This window comes from Cuculus canorus, chromosome 1 (assembly GCF_017976375.1).
Source record: "Cuculus canorus isolate bCucCan1 chromosome 1, bCucCan1.pri, whole genome shotgun sequence".
In the NCBI taxonomy this organism is placed as follows: domain Eukaryota; kingdom Metazoa; phylum Chordata; class Aves; order Cuculiformes; family Cuculidae; genus Cuculus; species Cuculus canorus.
The window spans coordinates 140,782,775-140,801,978 of NC_071401.1; the positions used below are offsets into that span (position 1 = coordinate 140,782,775).

The 19,204-nt window shown below is 40.3% G+C and overlaps 1 protein-coding gene across 3 annotated transcripts in view; it reads right to left on the reverse strand.

Annotated features, from left to right (window-relative positions):
- Positions 1-4,534, reverse strand: part of PTPRO (protein tyrosine phosphatase receptor type O) — a 150,441-nt gene extending 145,907 nt beyond the window's left edge. For all 3 annotated transcript variants that reach the window (XM_054056282.1, XM_054056281.1, XM_054056280.1), the window contains exon 1: positions 4,184-4,534. In XM_054056282.1, coding sequence (XP_053912257.1) covers positions 4,184-4,354 — 171 coding nt within the window. In that variant the 5' untranslated portion in view covers positions 4,355-4,534. The remainder of the gene's footprint in view (positions 1-4,183) is intronic.
- Between the last annotated feature and the right edge of the window lie 14,670 nt (positions 4,535-19,204).

The window sequence follows — 19,204 nt, forward strand, 5'->3', positions numbered from 1 at the left end:
AAGGGACCATTTTGCAAGTGCCTACTACAATTGCATAAACATGAGTTGGCATCCAAGCATCCTCTTCATTAGCTTTGCCCTCTAGAATCAACTGGTCTAGAAATAATCCACGAAAATAAAGAAATGAGAGAGAAATGATTTGCAGAAGTTTTGGGGCAAGGATGACCATTCATAATAAACTTTTTAAAAAGAAAAATATATTCTTTTGCTGGGAAGATGCTTTTCTCTCCCCTGTGGCCCAGATAGTCTCAGACTAGTGGCGGACAAAGAAGTTCTGATTTACTTCAGTAGTTCCCCTGAGTCTCTCCCATCATGAGGAAAACATACCTTAGTTCTGCAAATAAAAATGAATGAGTAATATAGGGCTTTTTTATTTTGATACTAGTAGGACATGGTCATGAGAAAAATAAACAAACTTGTTTTCTCAATGAAAGCTTCAGCCAGCATCTCCTAGAGAGATGAAGAGATGCTTAAGGTACTCTGTACCAAAATTCACATTAAGCGTCCACTTTTAATTCCAGCCAGGAGGAAACAGTGGTGAAGCCCTGGGGCTCCCAGTTATGAAATCAGCCTTTCTCTTAAAAAGGTTCCTCCCACAGAAAGAGGTAGTGTCCTATTGGCATGCCTTTTGCTTCAGATTATTAACATTAGATGTAGATATTCCTGAAAATTACACCACTAGAAATAGATTTCCTTAGTTGAGTAATTAAATGCTGAGTAAAGTCTCACAGGATCTAAATCTCTTTGGGTGTCTTGGCCCATGTAAACCTGAATTTAGACTTCACCAAACTCCATAAACCCATGCAGTAGTGGACAAGTCTACCCTGCTAGGCATAAAATGTCCTTGCTAAGAGAGACTGTCGCTGCTTTATACACAGAGCCTGAAGAGCATATATAAGACTGATACACAAAGACTTCAGTCTCCTGGAAATAAGAGATGCATTTTTAATTTGTATTTGTAGACAAGCTTCATGAACAGTTTCATTCCTCCTCTTTAGTCCATATGCAGAACTACTGTGACAACCAGTTTTCTCAATGTTTTCCTACTGAGAGCATTGGTCAGATCCTCTTGGCGGTGTAACATTGTAAATGATGTCCCAGCATCAGGATTCACAGGTTTGAAATGCTTTGGTCTCCTACTTTAGTTCTACCTTGTCCCACACAAGGAAACATAAAATCACCCAGGTGGCTTGCACCTGGGACACCATTTACATCTAGCAGCAAGGGATATCTGATGTGTTGGTCACACAATCCAGGGCAGAACTTCAGCTGGTCAGAGTTCAGTATAGACATGACTAAGGGAAAGCTTCTGGATTGCAGTTAGAAAAGATGGGAAAGAGAACACCAGTCACTGTGGATTAGGGAACGTGTCTGCTTTTTACTGGTCTCTATGGAGATGAAGTACAGCTTTTCCTTTCAGGTGTCATAAGCCATGCTATGCCACACCACACCAAAATGAGACAAACCCAAAGCAAGCTTCTAAGGACTATGCCTTCCAGCCACAGACTGAAACACCAGAGAACACACAACAACTGCAAAACAGCAATATATTAAATAAGAGGTTCCTAAAAGCCAAGTGGTTGGATGCTTTGCTCTGGAGCAAGACACAATCCTGTTTCCCTCCCAAGTAGTATAAATCCATGTTAATATATCTGAGCTCACACATAATACCTTTCTAAAGGTTTCTAAACTAGTCATCACTTGAAAAAAAAAATACATTAAAACAAAAGAATTATAAAGGTTCAAGATCACATTGCTGTATTTCCAGAAAAGATTATAGTATCAGATCATGGAGCACGGAAAGCATTCGCATTGCACTGTGAAAGAATGAACTAAATATTACTAGCCCGTGGGCAACAATATCAGGCACATGACATGCAGTGGGCAACATCCCTGTTTGATATCCTTTTGTAACTGACCATACCAGCAATCTCACACAATGTCAGGAATTGGAACAAGCTGGGACTACTGCTTTACACTATGAAATACAACTGGAAGGGAAGAGAAAACTTGCTTCGAGCAGTTTTATCACTGTGCAAAGTCTGCTGCTGATTTTACAAATTGCCAGATGGGCATCAAGGCCACAACAAGCAGATACAGCTTAGCAAGTGACATTTGGGCTGCTAATGCTGAAACAGCAAGCACACAGACATCAGTTTTGCCCATCTTCAGATTCATCAGTTCAATTATGATGCTTTCTCAATGAAATTAACTTCCAGGTGAAACATCAATTCAATAAATTGAGGCTGAAGCATAACTTAACAGCAGAGAAGTAGTGAAATCCCTTTATTTTAAATTAGTTGTTTTCAATTAATTGTCACTGAAAAAAAAAACCCTTATGTAGGCAGGAAAGAAAAGTCAGTGAATTTCAGGCTCAGAAAAAATGGTCCTATTACAGTGATTTGAAACAAGCATTGCTCTCACTTCACCATCTTCTTCCCTGTAACCACATTTATGTTGAGTGCCCTCTGAAGTCGCAGTTCATCTCTCATTGTAGCGTCTAATAACGTACTAGATAGCTTGTTATAGTAGACTTGCTATCCAGCCTAAGACAGAAGCCAGTCACACATGGCGTTACTGATGCACCTCTATCTTCAGCTACAGCTTTACCTTCTCTTACACCACAAAATTCTGCTAATATTCATCAGTTTTTTTGTCATTCCAGGCCTGGGCTTATCTGAGTTTTATCTAGCTTAGAAGTGATGGTTACCTTCCAAAAGAATGAAAACCTGAGGCCTTGGCTACCTTCAAACCTTACCAAAGTTCTTGAGATTTATTATTTATTTTACAAGTATAGTACTTTACAAATCTAAACTATTTCCAATCTTGCTTTACCACAGCAATTTTTGTCACAGTAGCACTATTTTAAAAACAACTAGCAAAAGAAAAAAAGACAAAAAACAATACACCACCAAAACAATTGATTTTTTAAAAAAGCTATGTTAGTAATACCAACTCAGTGACTGTGGGATAAAACAGCTACTTAAAACTGTGTGCACTTCTACATTAGGGAACAAACTAGAACCTTCATATTTCTGCAGGGCCATAACATTCACGGTCTTACTTTGTAAAAAATAATTAAAAATAAATAACCAAACTCCAAGGAACATAATTTTGTGTGCATATTAGCATTTTATCATGTATAAGTGTATGTTTCAGCAGTTATGAAAATGAGACAGCTGACAGTTGACTACTATATAGGAACAGATGCTGTGAAAACTTCCCTTTAAATAGTTCTGTCAATGCAATGTCAGTTTTAGAAGTGACACCGCTGCTGTTCTAGGACATGATCCTGCAAACTCTTATTCACACAGGGAATCCTGCTGATTTCCATAGGCTATTTACATTTATGAGACTCCAAAAGGTCAGGTGGAGCTCTCCTTAACAATGACCCACAAATAGACAACAAAGTTTTTAGTAGCGCTGAACACCACACTTCAGGGCAATGACATTTATAGTCAGTAGTATTTGCCTAGAGGGTACATACATTTTCTTTTAGAAGTTATACAAAACATATTAAATATGCTTGAGAAACCATTAAAGGAGCAAAAGCGTGAAGATAAAAAAAATGTCACGCGAAACCAAGCTTGCAGCATTAAGCAGAACTTTGAAAAATTAATCTGCCACGAAGACAAGCCGAGCCTGACCACAGCACGGTACCGATCGGAAAGTGATGTTAAATTCTGCCACGATAAAAGCGACACGATACGCCACCCGGCCCTTTGTTAGCTCCTTTTCCATCCTTTCTCTTGCGGGAAGAGGGAGGATGTAGGATAACAGACCTCTGCCGGGGGAGAGCATCGCGGCGGTCGCGTTCCGCCGGTGCTGAAGGACAGCGCGGCGCTGGGCAAAACGCCCCAAAACGCTCCCTCTCTCCGCACCCCCTGCTGGGAACCGCGTAACTTTGGAAGGATGGGAGGAAGCGTCCCCGCCGCTTCCCAGGGCTGCTGGCACTTTCGGAGGGGATACAGGAGCAGGGAGTACATCCCGCTGCGCCGTCAGCTCTCCCCGCCCGATCCACCCGCGCTTCCCGGCACAAAGCAGGGACCGGCGGCGCTGAGCCTCTGCAACCCCCGGGAGAAGGCGGAGCGGGCACGGGTCCCACCGGGAAGGCACACAAAGGCGGCGCGGTGCCCGCAGGAGGGGAGGCACCCGCACACCTTCCCCTCAGCTCGGCACTTACCTTCAGCAGCACAAAGAGCCAGAGGAGGCAGGAGCGGGCCCCCGGGCCCCCCCGCCGGCGCCGCTCGGGCATCGGGGGGGACGGCGGCTGGCCGGGCAGGGGGGGCTGATGCTCTTTTGCCCCTCCGCTCGGCTCCGAGCCGTGCTCGGCAATGGCGAACTGCGGCAGCATCAGGCGGCCGAGCTCCCCGCCGAGCGGCGCATCCTGCCGCCCCCCGCCCCTTTTATTTGGGGCTTGAGGAGGGGAGGAGGAGGAGGAGGAGGAAGGGGAGGTGGCAGCGTCTCCCCTCCCAGGAATTGGGCGATCGCGCTGCGGAGAGATGCTCGGCGGCTCCGGGATCGCGGTGTCCTCGCTGGGAGCGGCTCCAGCCCCGGCAGCCGCCGCCCTCGCCCCCCCGCCCCAGCGCCCTACCCCGCCTACCTCCCCCCCTGCATCCCCCAGGTCTTCCTCTCCCGACAGCATCATCTCTCCCAGGGCAGAAACCGCATCTCTCCCCCTCGCCAACACGCATAAAACGCCCCTCTCCCGTGTCATTTTTCCAGTCCCACGCTGCGAACACCCTTGGGGAGCCCGGCTGGAGGAGCAGATAAAGGATGGAGAGAGAGCCTGCCCCGGAGAAGCCCGGGGCATTAGGCTTCTACCCTTTAGTTTCCTCTGTTGGAGCTACAGCTCCATCTGCTACCCAGATACCAGCAGCTGACCCAGTGTTTGGAAACAGCACAGCCTTCCTAACAGCTGTTCTCAGGAGGTAGAATAAAGCATGGGATAACTCTTCAGAGGTTAAAGGATCTAAGCTGCAAGGAGTAGAGAACTCCTACTGTCCGATGAGATACTCAGGCCCTGTGATTAGGGGCACGTGGAGAAACCCGAGGCCACGTCCTCTCTCTGGTCCTCTGTCTTCCATCTCCTCTCTAACTCACAATCCTGCAATGTGATCAGCACCATCCCCAAACTCACAGATAGGCAAGCTACTCATCTTTCCAAGAGTCTTGCTTAAGATGATGTCTCTGTGTGAAAAGAGGAAGGGTACAAAACAAAAAAACCACTTATATGTCTTCCCTGTTTCACCCCATGATGAAAATGTTCTTTTCAAAATGAAAGACTATATCAGAATCTGGTTTGCCACTGACCACACTCTTACTCACACCAGTATAAATCAGGGTGCATCCTCAGCGCATCTATCAGAGCTTTAAGTAATATCTATCCGAACAAAATAAGGTTGTAAGTGTAATAAGGTTGTATCTGGCACATTAAACTTCACAGCAACTTTTGATCTAGGTGCGGTTCCATTGATTAGAGTAAAAGGACACCACCTCGCTTTTCCTTAAAAAACTAAAATAGTTGCTGAAACTAGATTGAGAGGTTGCTTTTAACTTTTCTAAGTCATTTAGGCATGATGAACTATTACATTCTTGTGGGAATGTCCTTTAACTTATCAATTACAGAGTTGTTTTCTGACAGCATTACTAAATCAGAAAATAATGAATCTGCATTTCAGAGCCCTGCCTGGCTTACACATGGCATATTTTTAATTTTCATGTAATTTTGGCCTTCAGTCAACAAAAGCTTGATTTCAAAGTGGCCAGAGCCAGAGCGGGATGTGCTTATTTTGTGCTGAAATGGGCCCTTGGGCAGTGATTTGCCACAGTTGATGGGGATTAATGCAGAAAATGAAGGAGAAATTCAAGTCCTGTGTAGATGCTGGCACAAAGCCTAAATTTAGAGCTCCAGAAGGCAAATGCTATTCATATGTTCATTTATAAGAAGCTAGGGACAGAAAAGACCTACTCAATGCTACCGGTGAAGGACATAGGCCTCTCTTGGGTATCCATCACTGTGTGGGTATTTGGAACAGTATCTGAAATTGGTATGCAAGGGGTTAACTGTAGCTAAATCCTAAACAGGTTTAGGATGAAGAGAGAGTTTATCTGAAAGACAGAGCAGCGAATTTCTTTAGGAAATTAAAATTGTCATTACATGAGAGCTGTGGCTTGAATTTTAGGCCAGGAACTTCTCGTTTACTAATTAAATTACAATACTTAATGATATTTGACATTAAGATTGTACTTATACAGTCTTTCTTCTCCAACATTCCACTCATTTACAATATTTAGATGTTAAAATGATAATGACATAAACAAGACTAAAGACTAAAGACCAAATATAAAAAAAAAAAAATCTATAAAATTCCGGTAGCATTTTAGCCTCAGAAGAATATGAACTGAATCAACGAGTTAAAGTGAACAATAGCTGAAAGAAGTAAGAAGTGTTCCTGGAATTAAACCTTCAGTAAAGGACTATGATATTAAAACATTCTGGTCGGGCTTTTGCACCAAAATTAAATGCAGCCAAGAGAATGCAAGAACTGCATTCTTTTTAAATTACAGATGTCTAGTGATGCTCAACCCTTTCAAAAACTGCCAGTGCTCTGGTAGATTCCAATGAACCAATAGAAACAAGTGCCAAATTTTCCTTCAGAAAATTAAAATTAAGTCTTTTTTTTTAAGTTAAGAAACAAAAAAATAAAAATAAAAGGCATTTTCTGTAGTAGCAACTATTCAGGATTGTGTCGGAGACAGGCAGGAGAATGGTTCCTGCCAAGTAAAGCCTACATCTGAGCAGAGAAAGAAGGCACAATGTGAACAAAGCTAACAAGCAAAGACTGGCATACTTGGGGGGCCTGGCTCCAAGATTTTTCTGTGGGTGAAAACTGGAAAGTCATACAAAGCATTTCTTAAGAATGCAAGAAGGAAGGATATGAAGAAGGAGCAAAAGAAATTTCTTCTTTTCTGAACAGGAGCTGTGAGAAGTAAATACAGACTAGAGGAAAAAGAATCTATGAAAACAAGGACAATCTTGTTTGTTTCTAGCATCCAAACAGTGTCTAAAACATCAAAGCTTTAAAAATAATGAGACAATGAAACATCTTGCATCTTCTCATGGAAGAAGAAACGGAGCAATTTGTAAGTGCTTGCAAGTGCTCAGTTAGTGAAAGATACTGATACAAGGGTATTCCAGAAGCTTCAGAAGTCCTTCACTGGTCAAAGGTATGCCAATAGTCAAAAGCCTTTCTGGGGGATCTATAAGCCACCACATTAGTCCAGGAAGAAAGAAAGGAAGTATTCAGAAGCATATCTCACAAATTAATCTGAAATTTTATTTATTTGAATGAAATAACATGCAAACATTTCAGGAAAAATTAAAACAATAAAAATCAGTAAAATTGTTCTCAAATGAGGAACCCATTCTGGAGTCATACATGGCTTTTTCTGAATCAGATATTATGTGTTCGGTGATTTGACCTAACCCACTCACCTACTACCCACATTTTCCTTCTTGCATTCCAGAAATCTGGAAAAAAAACTTCTTCATGGAATCATAGAAACACCGGGTTGGAAAAGACCTCTTGGATCATTAAGTTCAACCATTCCTATATGCCACTAAACCATGTCCTTGAGCACCTCATCTACCTATCTTTTAAATACCTCCAGGGATGGTGACTCAACTACCTCCCTGGGCAGCCCTTGCCAGTGCCCGATGACCCCTTCTGTGAAAAATTATTTCCTTATATCCAGACTGAACCTCCCCTGGCTCAGCTTGAGGCCATTCCCCCTATCACCTGTCACCTATCACCTATCACTTGGGAGAAGAGGCCAGCATGCTCTTGGCACAGTACACAATGAAACATATTCCTAGTTGCTAAGAAGGCCCTGTAGCAAGGACTAAGTCAATGCCCTGACCTTTGCATTTGTGTAACTCCTGTAATACAAAGCAGGTAACTGAATGGAGAGTCTCTCACTCCACCAACAAGTTCCCTTGACTCACACAAGGCTCCCTTGACTCACACTTGTGAATCTGACACCTTTTCCTGGAACTTATCAAAGGTCGTATGTGGTATGATGGCAGAGATATATTGCAGAGCATGTTGCATTATAAGCATTTCTCATTTTCCCCTAGGAATCAGTTCTAAGCATATATTTGGAAGGCATCCTAACTTTTCTTGGGCTATGATGTATGCTGGGCAGCAGTGGTATCAGAGCAGGTTTAAGGTACCTTGGTTCTTTCTAAGTCCACCTGGCAGAATTACCATGAAGCGGAGAATTTAGAGCAAAGAGACCCGACAGTGATGTGCATGATGCATAAAACAGTACGATGATATAGAAGAAATTCTCAAAGTCCTGTTGTGCTCACTAGATTTACTGTAATATCTGGGGATAAGTTATTTTGTGATATGCAGTATGCAAGAATGTGATAAAGATATTTCAAGGTATTATAGGACACAGATCACTAGAAGACAAAAATTGTTAAAAGGAAATCTTGCATTTTAAGACCACCATCTACTCCACATCAAGCACACATTGTTAAGAACTTCTCAGTAGCTCACTAGCTACTTGAAGGTTGTGCTACTGACAACACTAGGGCTCTACCTTTAATTTATTAACCTGATGAATTAAAGCAATTGTGGTTGCTTGTAATCAGTGACTTAGTGAAGTAACACCCTAACTGAATCAGCATTTATTACCGTATAACACCCTATACTGTTTGAGGAAAATAAAAAATTAAGATGTTTTGTTTTTTCAAACAGTTACAAGAGTATTTCTGCTTGTAGCGTACAAGGACTTAATTTCAGGTTTACAGTAAGTTCTCCCCTTTTCCCCAAAAAACCCAAAGCAACGCTTAGTTAGATCTACCAAGTCTGGCCAGCCTAGCAGCAGAAAACTGTAAATTACCATTTATTCTGAGTTGCAATATAAGCCCAGATTTATATGAAGCTTTATAGGCCTCAGTAAATCTAGATAAATATGGCATGAAATGAGGTTTATAAAAAAAATCCAACCCTGTAAGTAGAAATTCTAGTCCATGAAATTTCTGAAGCAAAGCTATTTTTCAGTGACAAATGTTTTTATTATAAAAAGCATGGAATCTTCTTAAATATATTCTCACCTAAAGTCCTTTCATTTCGATGATAGGAACAGATAAAACAATAACAAAAACAAGTGCAAAGGGTAGCTAGAATAATGTGCACAGGTTGCTATTTATGCGTTCCAAGTGCAAATTTATCGTTGCCTTCTTTTTCATAAGTACAGGCCCTGTGACTTTTGAAAGTATGTACCACAGCCCCCTAACAAACAACTTGACATAAATCTGTCTTTTCATAACAAGAATGATTGACACACTTCAGATGTACAACCTAGTCAGCTTCCAGATGCTTATTAGCCTTTCAATGCAAGAGAAGCAGTGAACTATACAACAAAAGGTCATTTCCCTTTAAAACAAGTCAGAAATCTGTCTTTGGCATTGAATCTTTTCCTCATAAATAAGTTTATGAAAGTTTTTGTCAATATTTCTTTTCTTTAACTCTGTGCAATGTTCATAAAATAACGTATAGGGAGGATTTGAGTTTTTCTTAGTGGAATGCAAGCAGGAAACATACCCATAAAGGTCAATGAGATCATTTAACATTTAAACAATGTATGCAACATCTATTTATCTGTCCTAGGTCATATGAATGCTACAAGATGCCTGAGAAACTGAGCAAGTTCAGTGACTGGAGTTTTATATAAAAAAAATAACATATGTGTTTACCTTTCTTGTGAGTTATCAAACATGTGATCAGCCCTACCTGCTATCACAAACCATCTCTTTTACTCTTTTATCTGCTGAGACTTGAGGGAGAACTATAATTGATTAAAACAAAAAAAATTGCTGCAGTTTCTAACCGTGCTTATTTTGTATTGTCTCCACTCAGATGGAGCTTGCTTTTCCATTTTTGTCTGTGATCTGAGCAGGTCAAAGGCACACTGAAGAAAGCAGGAGGCTGGGAGTTTCTGACTGTCTTTAGCACCTTCCCAGCCGCACAAGACAAAAAAATAAACAAAAAATTTGAGTAATCTTTGCTTTACTTGCATCAGTAATTCAACTGTACGTTACATCGCAGAATCATCTCCCTTCTTTATTCCCCAAAAAAAACTGAAAGCAAAAACATTGAGAAGGACAACTGGGTTCTGGCTCACTCCACATAGCCAGAGACTTTCATACCTTTCACCTCTAAAATATACTGACTTCCTCTGACCCTCAGAGGCTCTATTGATTCACAGAAATGTGAGTCACACTTACAGGAAACATTTCTCTCCCTAGGAATTTACAATAGGAGCTGCAATTCTGCACAGATAACACCCCTCTTTTCTTCCTTGGCATCTGTGCTAAAATTTGTTCTCTGTCTTCATGGTATGGGATTACCATATCCCAATATAAATGTGCATGCCTTAAATCAGTGCCTTTTCACTCCCATTTCCCAAGTGGCCTCAATAAGCAGCTTTTTTGCATTAGTGCTATTTCTTTTCTACGCAAAGATGATATTAGCTTCTGTGTACTACTTCAGAACCACAGGTATTGAAGCATTTTTTCAAAGGAATAAGCATAGCTATTCCCCTGGCTCTGCAGGTGAAGGAAGTATATAGCTCATATGCTCCATAGTGTCAGAAGGCCATGAAAAGAAGCAGCTCAGAGTCAAAGTTTTGCCTCAAAACCAAAGGAAAAAAAAAGCCCTTGTGAGGCCTGAAGTCAAATTTGTTATCTCTTCACAGCAGAAGTTACCCACAGATGGACAGCAGCATGAAATCCAAATAAAGACAAAAGAATCGTTTCAGGCATTGCACTGCAGTGCCCTGTTGCTTTATCAGCTCCCTCCCTGTATTCCCACAGCAGCAGCATTGGTTCTGCCACCCTTCTGCCCAGGGTACCTGTAGGTGGAGTAAGCAGCCCTGACCCAGCCTGGTGGGATACTGCTGCCAGCACTGGCTGCCTTCCCACCACACTGCTCCTCACCATTTTGCAGTGAGATGCAAGAAAGGACTTTCAGCATCTTTCCTCCACTTCCTCCACATGAAAACCTCGGCCAATCAATCAGGCAACAACACACGACTAAAGCAATTGGCCACACTATTTGATTAATCATGCCAATTGCTATGTACTCAGAGTAAACAATTTCAAAAGCAACCCAGTGTGGATAATGGGCCTGCGGCTATGTAAGAATGGCTCAAAACGCTAGAAATCATAAATATATTCATAAAAATCCTATTTCATTCATGAACAATTTATTTCCTAGGGGGTCAATTTCATTCAGAGAAGAGAGTAAAGACAAGATTCTGCAAATATGTTATTGTCATTCTCAGGTGTTCTAATTTCAGCTGCAGAAATCACCATCAAAGCAGGTTAGCAGGATTTAAGAAAGTTATGTATTATATGGAAATAAGAAGAACATCTGTGGATTTCTCAGGTAAGGCAATGATGTTTTGTTGTAAATTCAGTCTAGCATTTCAAGATCTCCAGGGTCAGAAAGTGTTAAATGCAATGGACAGGATGATGCAGGATTTTTCTTTTTTTCATTTTTGCCTTTCTATACGTTATATGTGAGCTCATCTCAGAGCATTTGGAAAACATGTCCAACAGTAAGAAGGGGAACAAAGGCTTTTTCAAATACATAAATGTTAGAATATCTCCAGAGAATTTCCCCTCTTTTTTTCAGATCCTCTACACGTCTCCTTTCAAGATCTTAATTAAAAATAGCCTGCTTTCCTTTTTCTTGATCATCTCTCAAGAAACACATACGGTCTATCTAGCGTACATAAATTAGCACATTAATGTCAAATACATCAATTATGATCTTAACACACACTCAGACTAATGGGAGTTGCATTATTGACTTCAGTAGGCATAGGATGCCTTATTTGTTGGAAAGTAATTTAATGTAATAGAAATTGATATGATGAGTCAGCAAACTCTTTTTTTTTCTAACATGACTTTGACCTCTAGGAATACTCCTTCACATTTAATATAGAAAGGGTGGGGTATGAAAATACACCGACTAGTTTGCCGTCCCTTCCTGACATCTACAAAAACCCCTTACATCAGAAGAAATCTAGAAGACCTGAGCAAGTCAGTCAGGTAGCCATGTCATCTGAGTGAATTAGCAAAAACAGAGCCCTTAGTTGCTGCCTTCACCTGAAATGGGGACCTGTGCCTCTTTCTCCAACAAAGCAGCTGAAGTTTCAAATGCCATGAGAATGAGCACAACCTTCTTGCTGCTTGGGTGAGCAGTGCCTGACTGTACAAATGCTCACACTCCATCCAGCCCTTCGAGGAGGATGCCAGGCAGCTTTGCATACACTACTGACCACTGAGCAACACCAAGGGGATGACTCCACTGGCAGCATTTCTGTTTGGGCTGTTAGTTGCTTCACCATGCCAAAACCAATATATGTTTTCAATCAACCTATTTGACTAATGCTGGAGGAGGGCAGAGGATGAGAGGTCATTGTAGTGACATTGACCTTGGTTAGATGGGGATTGCTGAGGGAGAAGCCAAGTGCCTGTTGTCTCCCTGTGACGCACACTCCTGCTGGTGTACTTACCTAGTTTTAGTCGTAGCACACCAAAAGCTATGCCCAAGCAATGCTTAAAGTAGAATAATACATATGATGACACATATTGCCCAAATTGAGGGTGGGTATCAACTTAATAAACCAGAAGGATTTATTCAATTATGGAGTTCCTGTATCCTAAAGGAAATGATCTGATGTTCAGAGTCTACTACAAGGCAGAAAATATTTTATAAAGAAAAAGTCCCGCAGTTTCTGAAGCGAAATCAATGTTTGAGCTGACACAAAGGCTAACATATTGCCTCCTGCCCTGACCCACATGGTCCTTTCAGGTAGTGCTGGAGTCTACTGAGGCAGTGTGGAGAAAACTTGTGCTTCAGAGACATTTCAGGGCTAGAATCTGTCAGTCTCCAACGGGGGAGAAAATCCAGTGATGCAAGCACTGTGCAAAAGAGTCCCTGCATTAACTTAGCCAAGGTTATCAAATCCATGACAAATACGGGGTTCACTGTCTTATGCTTCCAGACAACCCACAAATCTCAAAGTGCCAAATGAACTAAATTGCTATGAAATTAGAGTCATAGAAAACTACATGCAACAATAAAGCCCAGAACAATCTTCATTTCCATGGCATTTTTGTCATAATTAAAAATATTCATAGAGCTTTACAAAGCATGAAATTACCTCGGTATTTCCATATCATACAGTAGAACCTTGGCATCAACTCGAGGTAAAACTCTGGAGCCCCATGAGGCAGCACATTACACATCAAACAGGCATCTACAGAGCTGTTCAAGTACATGCTGGACGTCTTGTAAAACTGAAGGCAGCTATGAAATGGCTGGAGTGATCTGATCCTTTTGGACAAGACAGCTCTGACATTTTCTGTCAGCTTAGGAAATCCACACAAAGAAGGAGGTAGATCAAGAGTGTAGGAAACATCAAAATGACATTATGGGGACTTTGACAGAGGTAATGTGTTTACAAGCTTAATAGCTTCAGCTGTAATAATTAAATGTGGAGCTTTCCACAGGGTGCACATGGAAACATCCCCTCTGAAGTAGACTGCTAGCTGACACGACCTAAATACACACAGGGGGCTAAGAAATGCTGTAAACAAAGGCACCTTGATACAGTAATTCTCAGAACCTGAGTGTAACCAGAAGCAACTAACAAAGGGTGATGCTCATAAGACCTGATATACCTTAAATTCAGCAAAGGAAGTGAAATGCGGAATTTCCCATCTGAAATGTGAGAAGTGCCATGACTGCTTTCTGACAACCGCTTACTCTGTTAGAGTATCACATTTCTGTTAGAAACTTCTACCGAAGTCAATGGAACAGTTTATAGGAGAAAATACTATTTACTCAGTGTAAAAGGCCTGGGAACTCCATCCATGGAATCCACGAGGTCAGGCTGACAAATCATATAAGTGCCAAAAATACTTGAGGTTCATACCTGTTTTCAACTCATCCTGTTGTGGGCCACCCAACACACCCCCTCTGCAAGCCTGATTTGTTATTTGCTCCTGGGAATTTCATTCACTCCTGCTTCTAACTTGAGGAACTTGCTGACCTTGGACAAGTTGAAATTAAGAGCACTCTATGATTTCAATAGCACACATAAATGGTTAGCATAAAGGTACGGTTACATGCTGGGGTTCAGACTAGTGAGACATAAATATAAGTATGTCTTGTTGCAAATGTTTGACCATTAAAGCCCTTGTGAAATGATAAAAAAAAATTAAAATATTAAAGAAAAAACACTCTTCTGTCCAATCACCGAGTGAAACAAGTAATGTTTTAATATCAAGGTGGATTTAAATGCATTGCCATCAAAGTAATTACATTTGACAGACATGAGAAATGGGATCCTGTTATATATAGCAAAACATTTTATTACAAAAATCTGACTGTGCCAGAAAAAAAAATAAATAAAGCAACAATATATTGAGGTCAACTGAAATTCCTGTGAAAAAGAAGATGAAAGTAAAAAGACAGACAATACCCACATGAAAATACAGAAAACCAGATTTTTAAGGATAATTTTCAGTGCCTTCTAAGACTCGGAGACTTATCTGCAAGATTTCTGTCTATCACCCTCATGGCATTGATCCATCCAACCTAAATCAAGGTATCTCATAATTTTAAGGCGCAATATTGATTGAAGTAGTCAGCATGACAGGAATCAGAAAGGAGAAGCTGCTTATTATGGTGGTAACAAGTTCATTGTTGCAATGGTAGAAAACAAAATGATAGACTGTGTAACCATAAAGGCTCAAATGAACCTGAAAACACCAATTTTCTTCCAAGAGTCTCACAAGCAGAGTAGACATTGAAGAAACTCAAGATAGCTGTGTTGTTTTCACTGAAATTAATTAATAATGCTGGAAAACATTTTTAAGAAAGGACATCAAATAGTAATGGAAGTCGAAGGGAATCAAAAACTTACTGCTAAGATCATTATCCATGTAGAACACACACAGATGGACATTTAAGTTGATGCCTAATATTAGAAACTCGTCATCTGAAAAATGTGATGAAGGAAGAGTCTGGCAGATAGCCAAAGCCATAAGCAAAACCCTTGACTGGTAGCAACATATTCAAGTCCTCCACATTTCAAACGACATCCATACATTGCAACAGCCTGACACGACACTGGTCATGGAGCAGAAGCATAGCAGTTTGAGGTCTTGAGATCAATCACCATCAGCTGATGAAGTACTTGCTTTTGCCCCTCCTCCCCACATACAGTGCTGTAGGAATCAAACATACATATCAAATACCCTCTTTTGCTAGACTGTCTGTTTTTCATTAACAGTATTTCTCTTTTGTGGTTACCACGCATTCCCTGGGAACAGCTGTAAAAATATTCCTGACTTTTATGGATTTCATGATTTCTACCCATTTACAGCTCTATTTTTGCCTTATTTATTTTCCTATTCTATTTAAGTAGGCTGGCCTACTTAAATACTCCATTCCCCATGCTCCATTCTGCAGCTCCACTGAATACCACTTGTTAGTGTTTGTTAATGTCGAAACATCCTGCAATATTTTTATTTTTCTGGCACTTTCCCTGGACTTGTAAAGCAAAATAAAATCATCAAATGAGAACAGCATTGGTAACCAGCTGTTCTTAAAGTTTTACATGCAAGTCTCTAAACTATTATGGCACTCATTTTTAGTATGAGCTCTCCAATAATCCTGAAGTATTTGAATGTTAGCATCAGTGCAATCAAATTATTTTAATTGTCAGTGAAAATGTGTAAAGCTGAAGCACTATCAGATTGCACTTTATTTTCATACACTTCAACCTATGGCAAGCAATAATCTGACTTTCATTTGAGTATAGCAAAGATCTCTACAATATTAATTAATTAAGCCTTAAAAATCTCTCTCCATAACAGGAAGATATTACTATCTCCATTAAACAGATAGGTAAACTGTAGTCGGAGTGTGTTTAATGGCTTGCCTGATTCAATGTCAAATCCAGGAACACAGCCAAGAAGTTCACTTTCCCAGTTCCTTCCGCTTTATCACTTGAAAACATTCTCTGACTCTGGGTAAGTATTGCTCTGGGTAAGCATGCGTGAACTGCCTCAATGCATCTTGTTGGTTAGGCATACAAGCAAAATTCACTACATTTCCTTTTTGGTCATATATAAAGACTCCATCAAGGCATGTTCTAATTAATATAGGAAGACAGTCAATATAATATGTTGACATTAAAGCTCACATTTGCTGATAGTGTATACTATCTCATTAAATGGAGAGAACTAATTATAACAGTTTATCAATGTCAAGTTCTGAACTAGGGGCTCCCAAAGCAACAAATGCATCATTGCACCTTGTTTGATCTAATTTTCCTTTGCTGACAAAGTCAAATATGAACTTGCCAATATTTATAAACTATAAAGCCTTTCCAAATCCATGCATTATTGCCTGACTGTATTTTGCTAAAGTAAAAATCAATACAAGTGCAGCACACTAAATTAGACTAGCTATAAGCAATGCAGTGCTCATGTAATATCAGTAGTAGCTTTCTGAATAAATCAGTGTCTTGCAGCAGAATTAGTTAAATTGATATCAAAGATAGCTCTACTGCTTAATATTTTATTCCGAGTGAGGAAAACCCTTCCATGAATTTAAGACCTCCTCAGGAACAGGAATGTCATTGGAAACTACTAGCTGCTAAAGTATGTCTGTGCAAACTTGGTGTGTTTTAAAAAGAGTGTCGCTGAACTGGTGGGATAAATCTATTCATTCCTATTGCTCAGGTTAGTCCATGGGTTGGGAGGGACATTCAGAGATGCACCTTTGAAATTAGAGGGTTGGGGCAAGAATGTATATTAGACTGCTTGATCTAGGTGGAACAAAATTACACATCTGTGGATGCACAACTTAGTAAATTACTAAGTGCTACAAAAAAAATGTGACTGTGCTAGCATAAATATTATCACAGCTGTAACCACAATGCCCCCGCCTCTGGCTTGTTTATGAGTGAAAATAAAGCTAAGCATTGAGTGTAATCTTCCATACCACTGAAAACCTATTTGAAGTCCTCTAATCCTTTATTCCCTTGTTTATTAGGGTAAAGAGGTAGAGGAATACGGCTGGCAACAAGCTTCAGTTCAGTTCTCCTGAACTTTTTATTCCTTCTCATATAGGTAGAAGAACTGCAGCAGCTTCACAGCAGCACTTGTTAATGCCACGTCTCACCATCTCCTTTTTTTTGTCTGAATTACTCCACATCAGTTCTGCAGGCCACAAGCGACTACTGCTGCAAGCATAGACATGCTTAGTACCTTCACACTTTATTAACAGTCTCCTTTTAGGGCTCCATTTCATACATGAAGATTTGCTTAGTTATCCCAAGGTCCTGACCAGTATATATCAAGTATATTTACCTGACGGAGAGAGTTGGGCCCAGCATGTTTGGAGAGACTGAGGACTCCACTTCAAGATTAGGCAAAAGAGGAAGGAAAAAGGACAAAATCCAGGGAAAATGAAAGGCTGCCTTTGATTTTATACATCCACAACTGTACTTTATTACAAGAGGCAGCCTTGAACGCTAGCCAGTATCAACTTTTCCTAAATATCTTATTTCTATAAAGATGGAATTCCGGGGAATTTATATTTACAACCAAGGAGCTGGTATACAACTGACATTCAACAATTACAGGGTGTAATGTCAAAACATAACCCTGGGGATAAGTCAAAATCTGACTCATTATTTTTATTTTTCATCTAAACATTTAAATATTCAATAATTCTGCAAGGAAATCTTGCAGAGGAAATGCTGAGGAAATATAGCAATAATTTTGCCAGAGTTACAAGACTCTGAGTAAGCACGAAGAGAGCTGCATGCAGGAGTTTGGCTGTGCCCCTTCTCACGTCTTTGTTAAACACAGCAAATCTGATTAATTATGTTGACATGCTTCACATGCATTTATGTGAGTAAAGCTTTAAACAGGCATGATTAGCCAGTGCACTGGGAAGCTAAGACAGTATCTGTGTGAATCTAAATTATTACTTTGCTCGTCAAGCACAGACTACAACATTGAAGGACGCTAAACAGCCATATTGTAATTCAGAATCTTTTTGCATTGCAGACCATCTGGATACAAGTATGAAAGAAACGGGTAAGTATACAATTCTGCCCATTGTTCAGCTTCAAAAATCAGGGTTCTGAGTTTTCCTGTGTAAAATAAATACATTAAGTAGGACACAGGAAGGAAAAAAAGGGGGAGGGCTCCCCTAAATCCTAAATATTAGGAACAGAACATGAAGATCTCAGAGAACAGCAATGCTGGTTTCTCCCATCCCAGTTAAAAAGATGACTATGAGAATTTTAAAAATATAGTTAAATCCCTCTACCTTATCCTCACTATCAACCACTGCAATTCCCTGCCCTAGTATCTTAGCAGAGTCTTCCTGCCTCTTGCCATGGGTACTTCTTCCTGCCACACTGAATTATCCAGAGCATAGAGAGGGTTGAACGATAACCCTCCAACATCAGCTCACTGCTGGTATTCAACAATATGGGCAGCAGACCTGAATAAAATTTTCTGAAACATTGCCACTCTGTGGCAAACTGAAGTATAACATGTATAATTTTCTATAACTGTAAAATTTACTTTCAACTTTTATGGGAGGTGATGTTAAAAAGAGAAAAATTTCTGACAAAAAACCATCACCAATTAAGATGTAATAAAACAAGAAAAACAGCAAAAATAACCAAACCCACACACGAAAACCACAGTGATATTCATACACTACACTAACATCACTGGGACTAGTTACTGTGGAATTTTAAAATTAAGCATTACACAAGTGTGTGCAATATTACACAACCATGATGTTAACAGAACTTAGGAATTGTCATTTTTAAGCAACCCTGTAAGTATAAGTCCTGAAGATGAAAGGGCCCTTTTGCCCTGTTGATTGAGGGCAAGCAAGGTAGACTTTAAATCATTATTATTCAGGTGACTTTTACCTTAGTGTATCCAAAGGCAAGGCAGGTAGAGTTTATCAACACCTCATTGTCAGGGGGCAGGTGTCAGGGAGGATACTTCTCTAAAACACCTATAATAGTATTATATTAGTAATAAAAAGGTCCACTAGGAAGGTGATGTAACCGG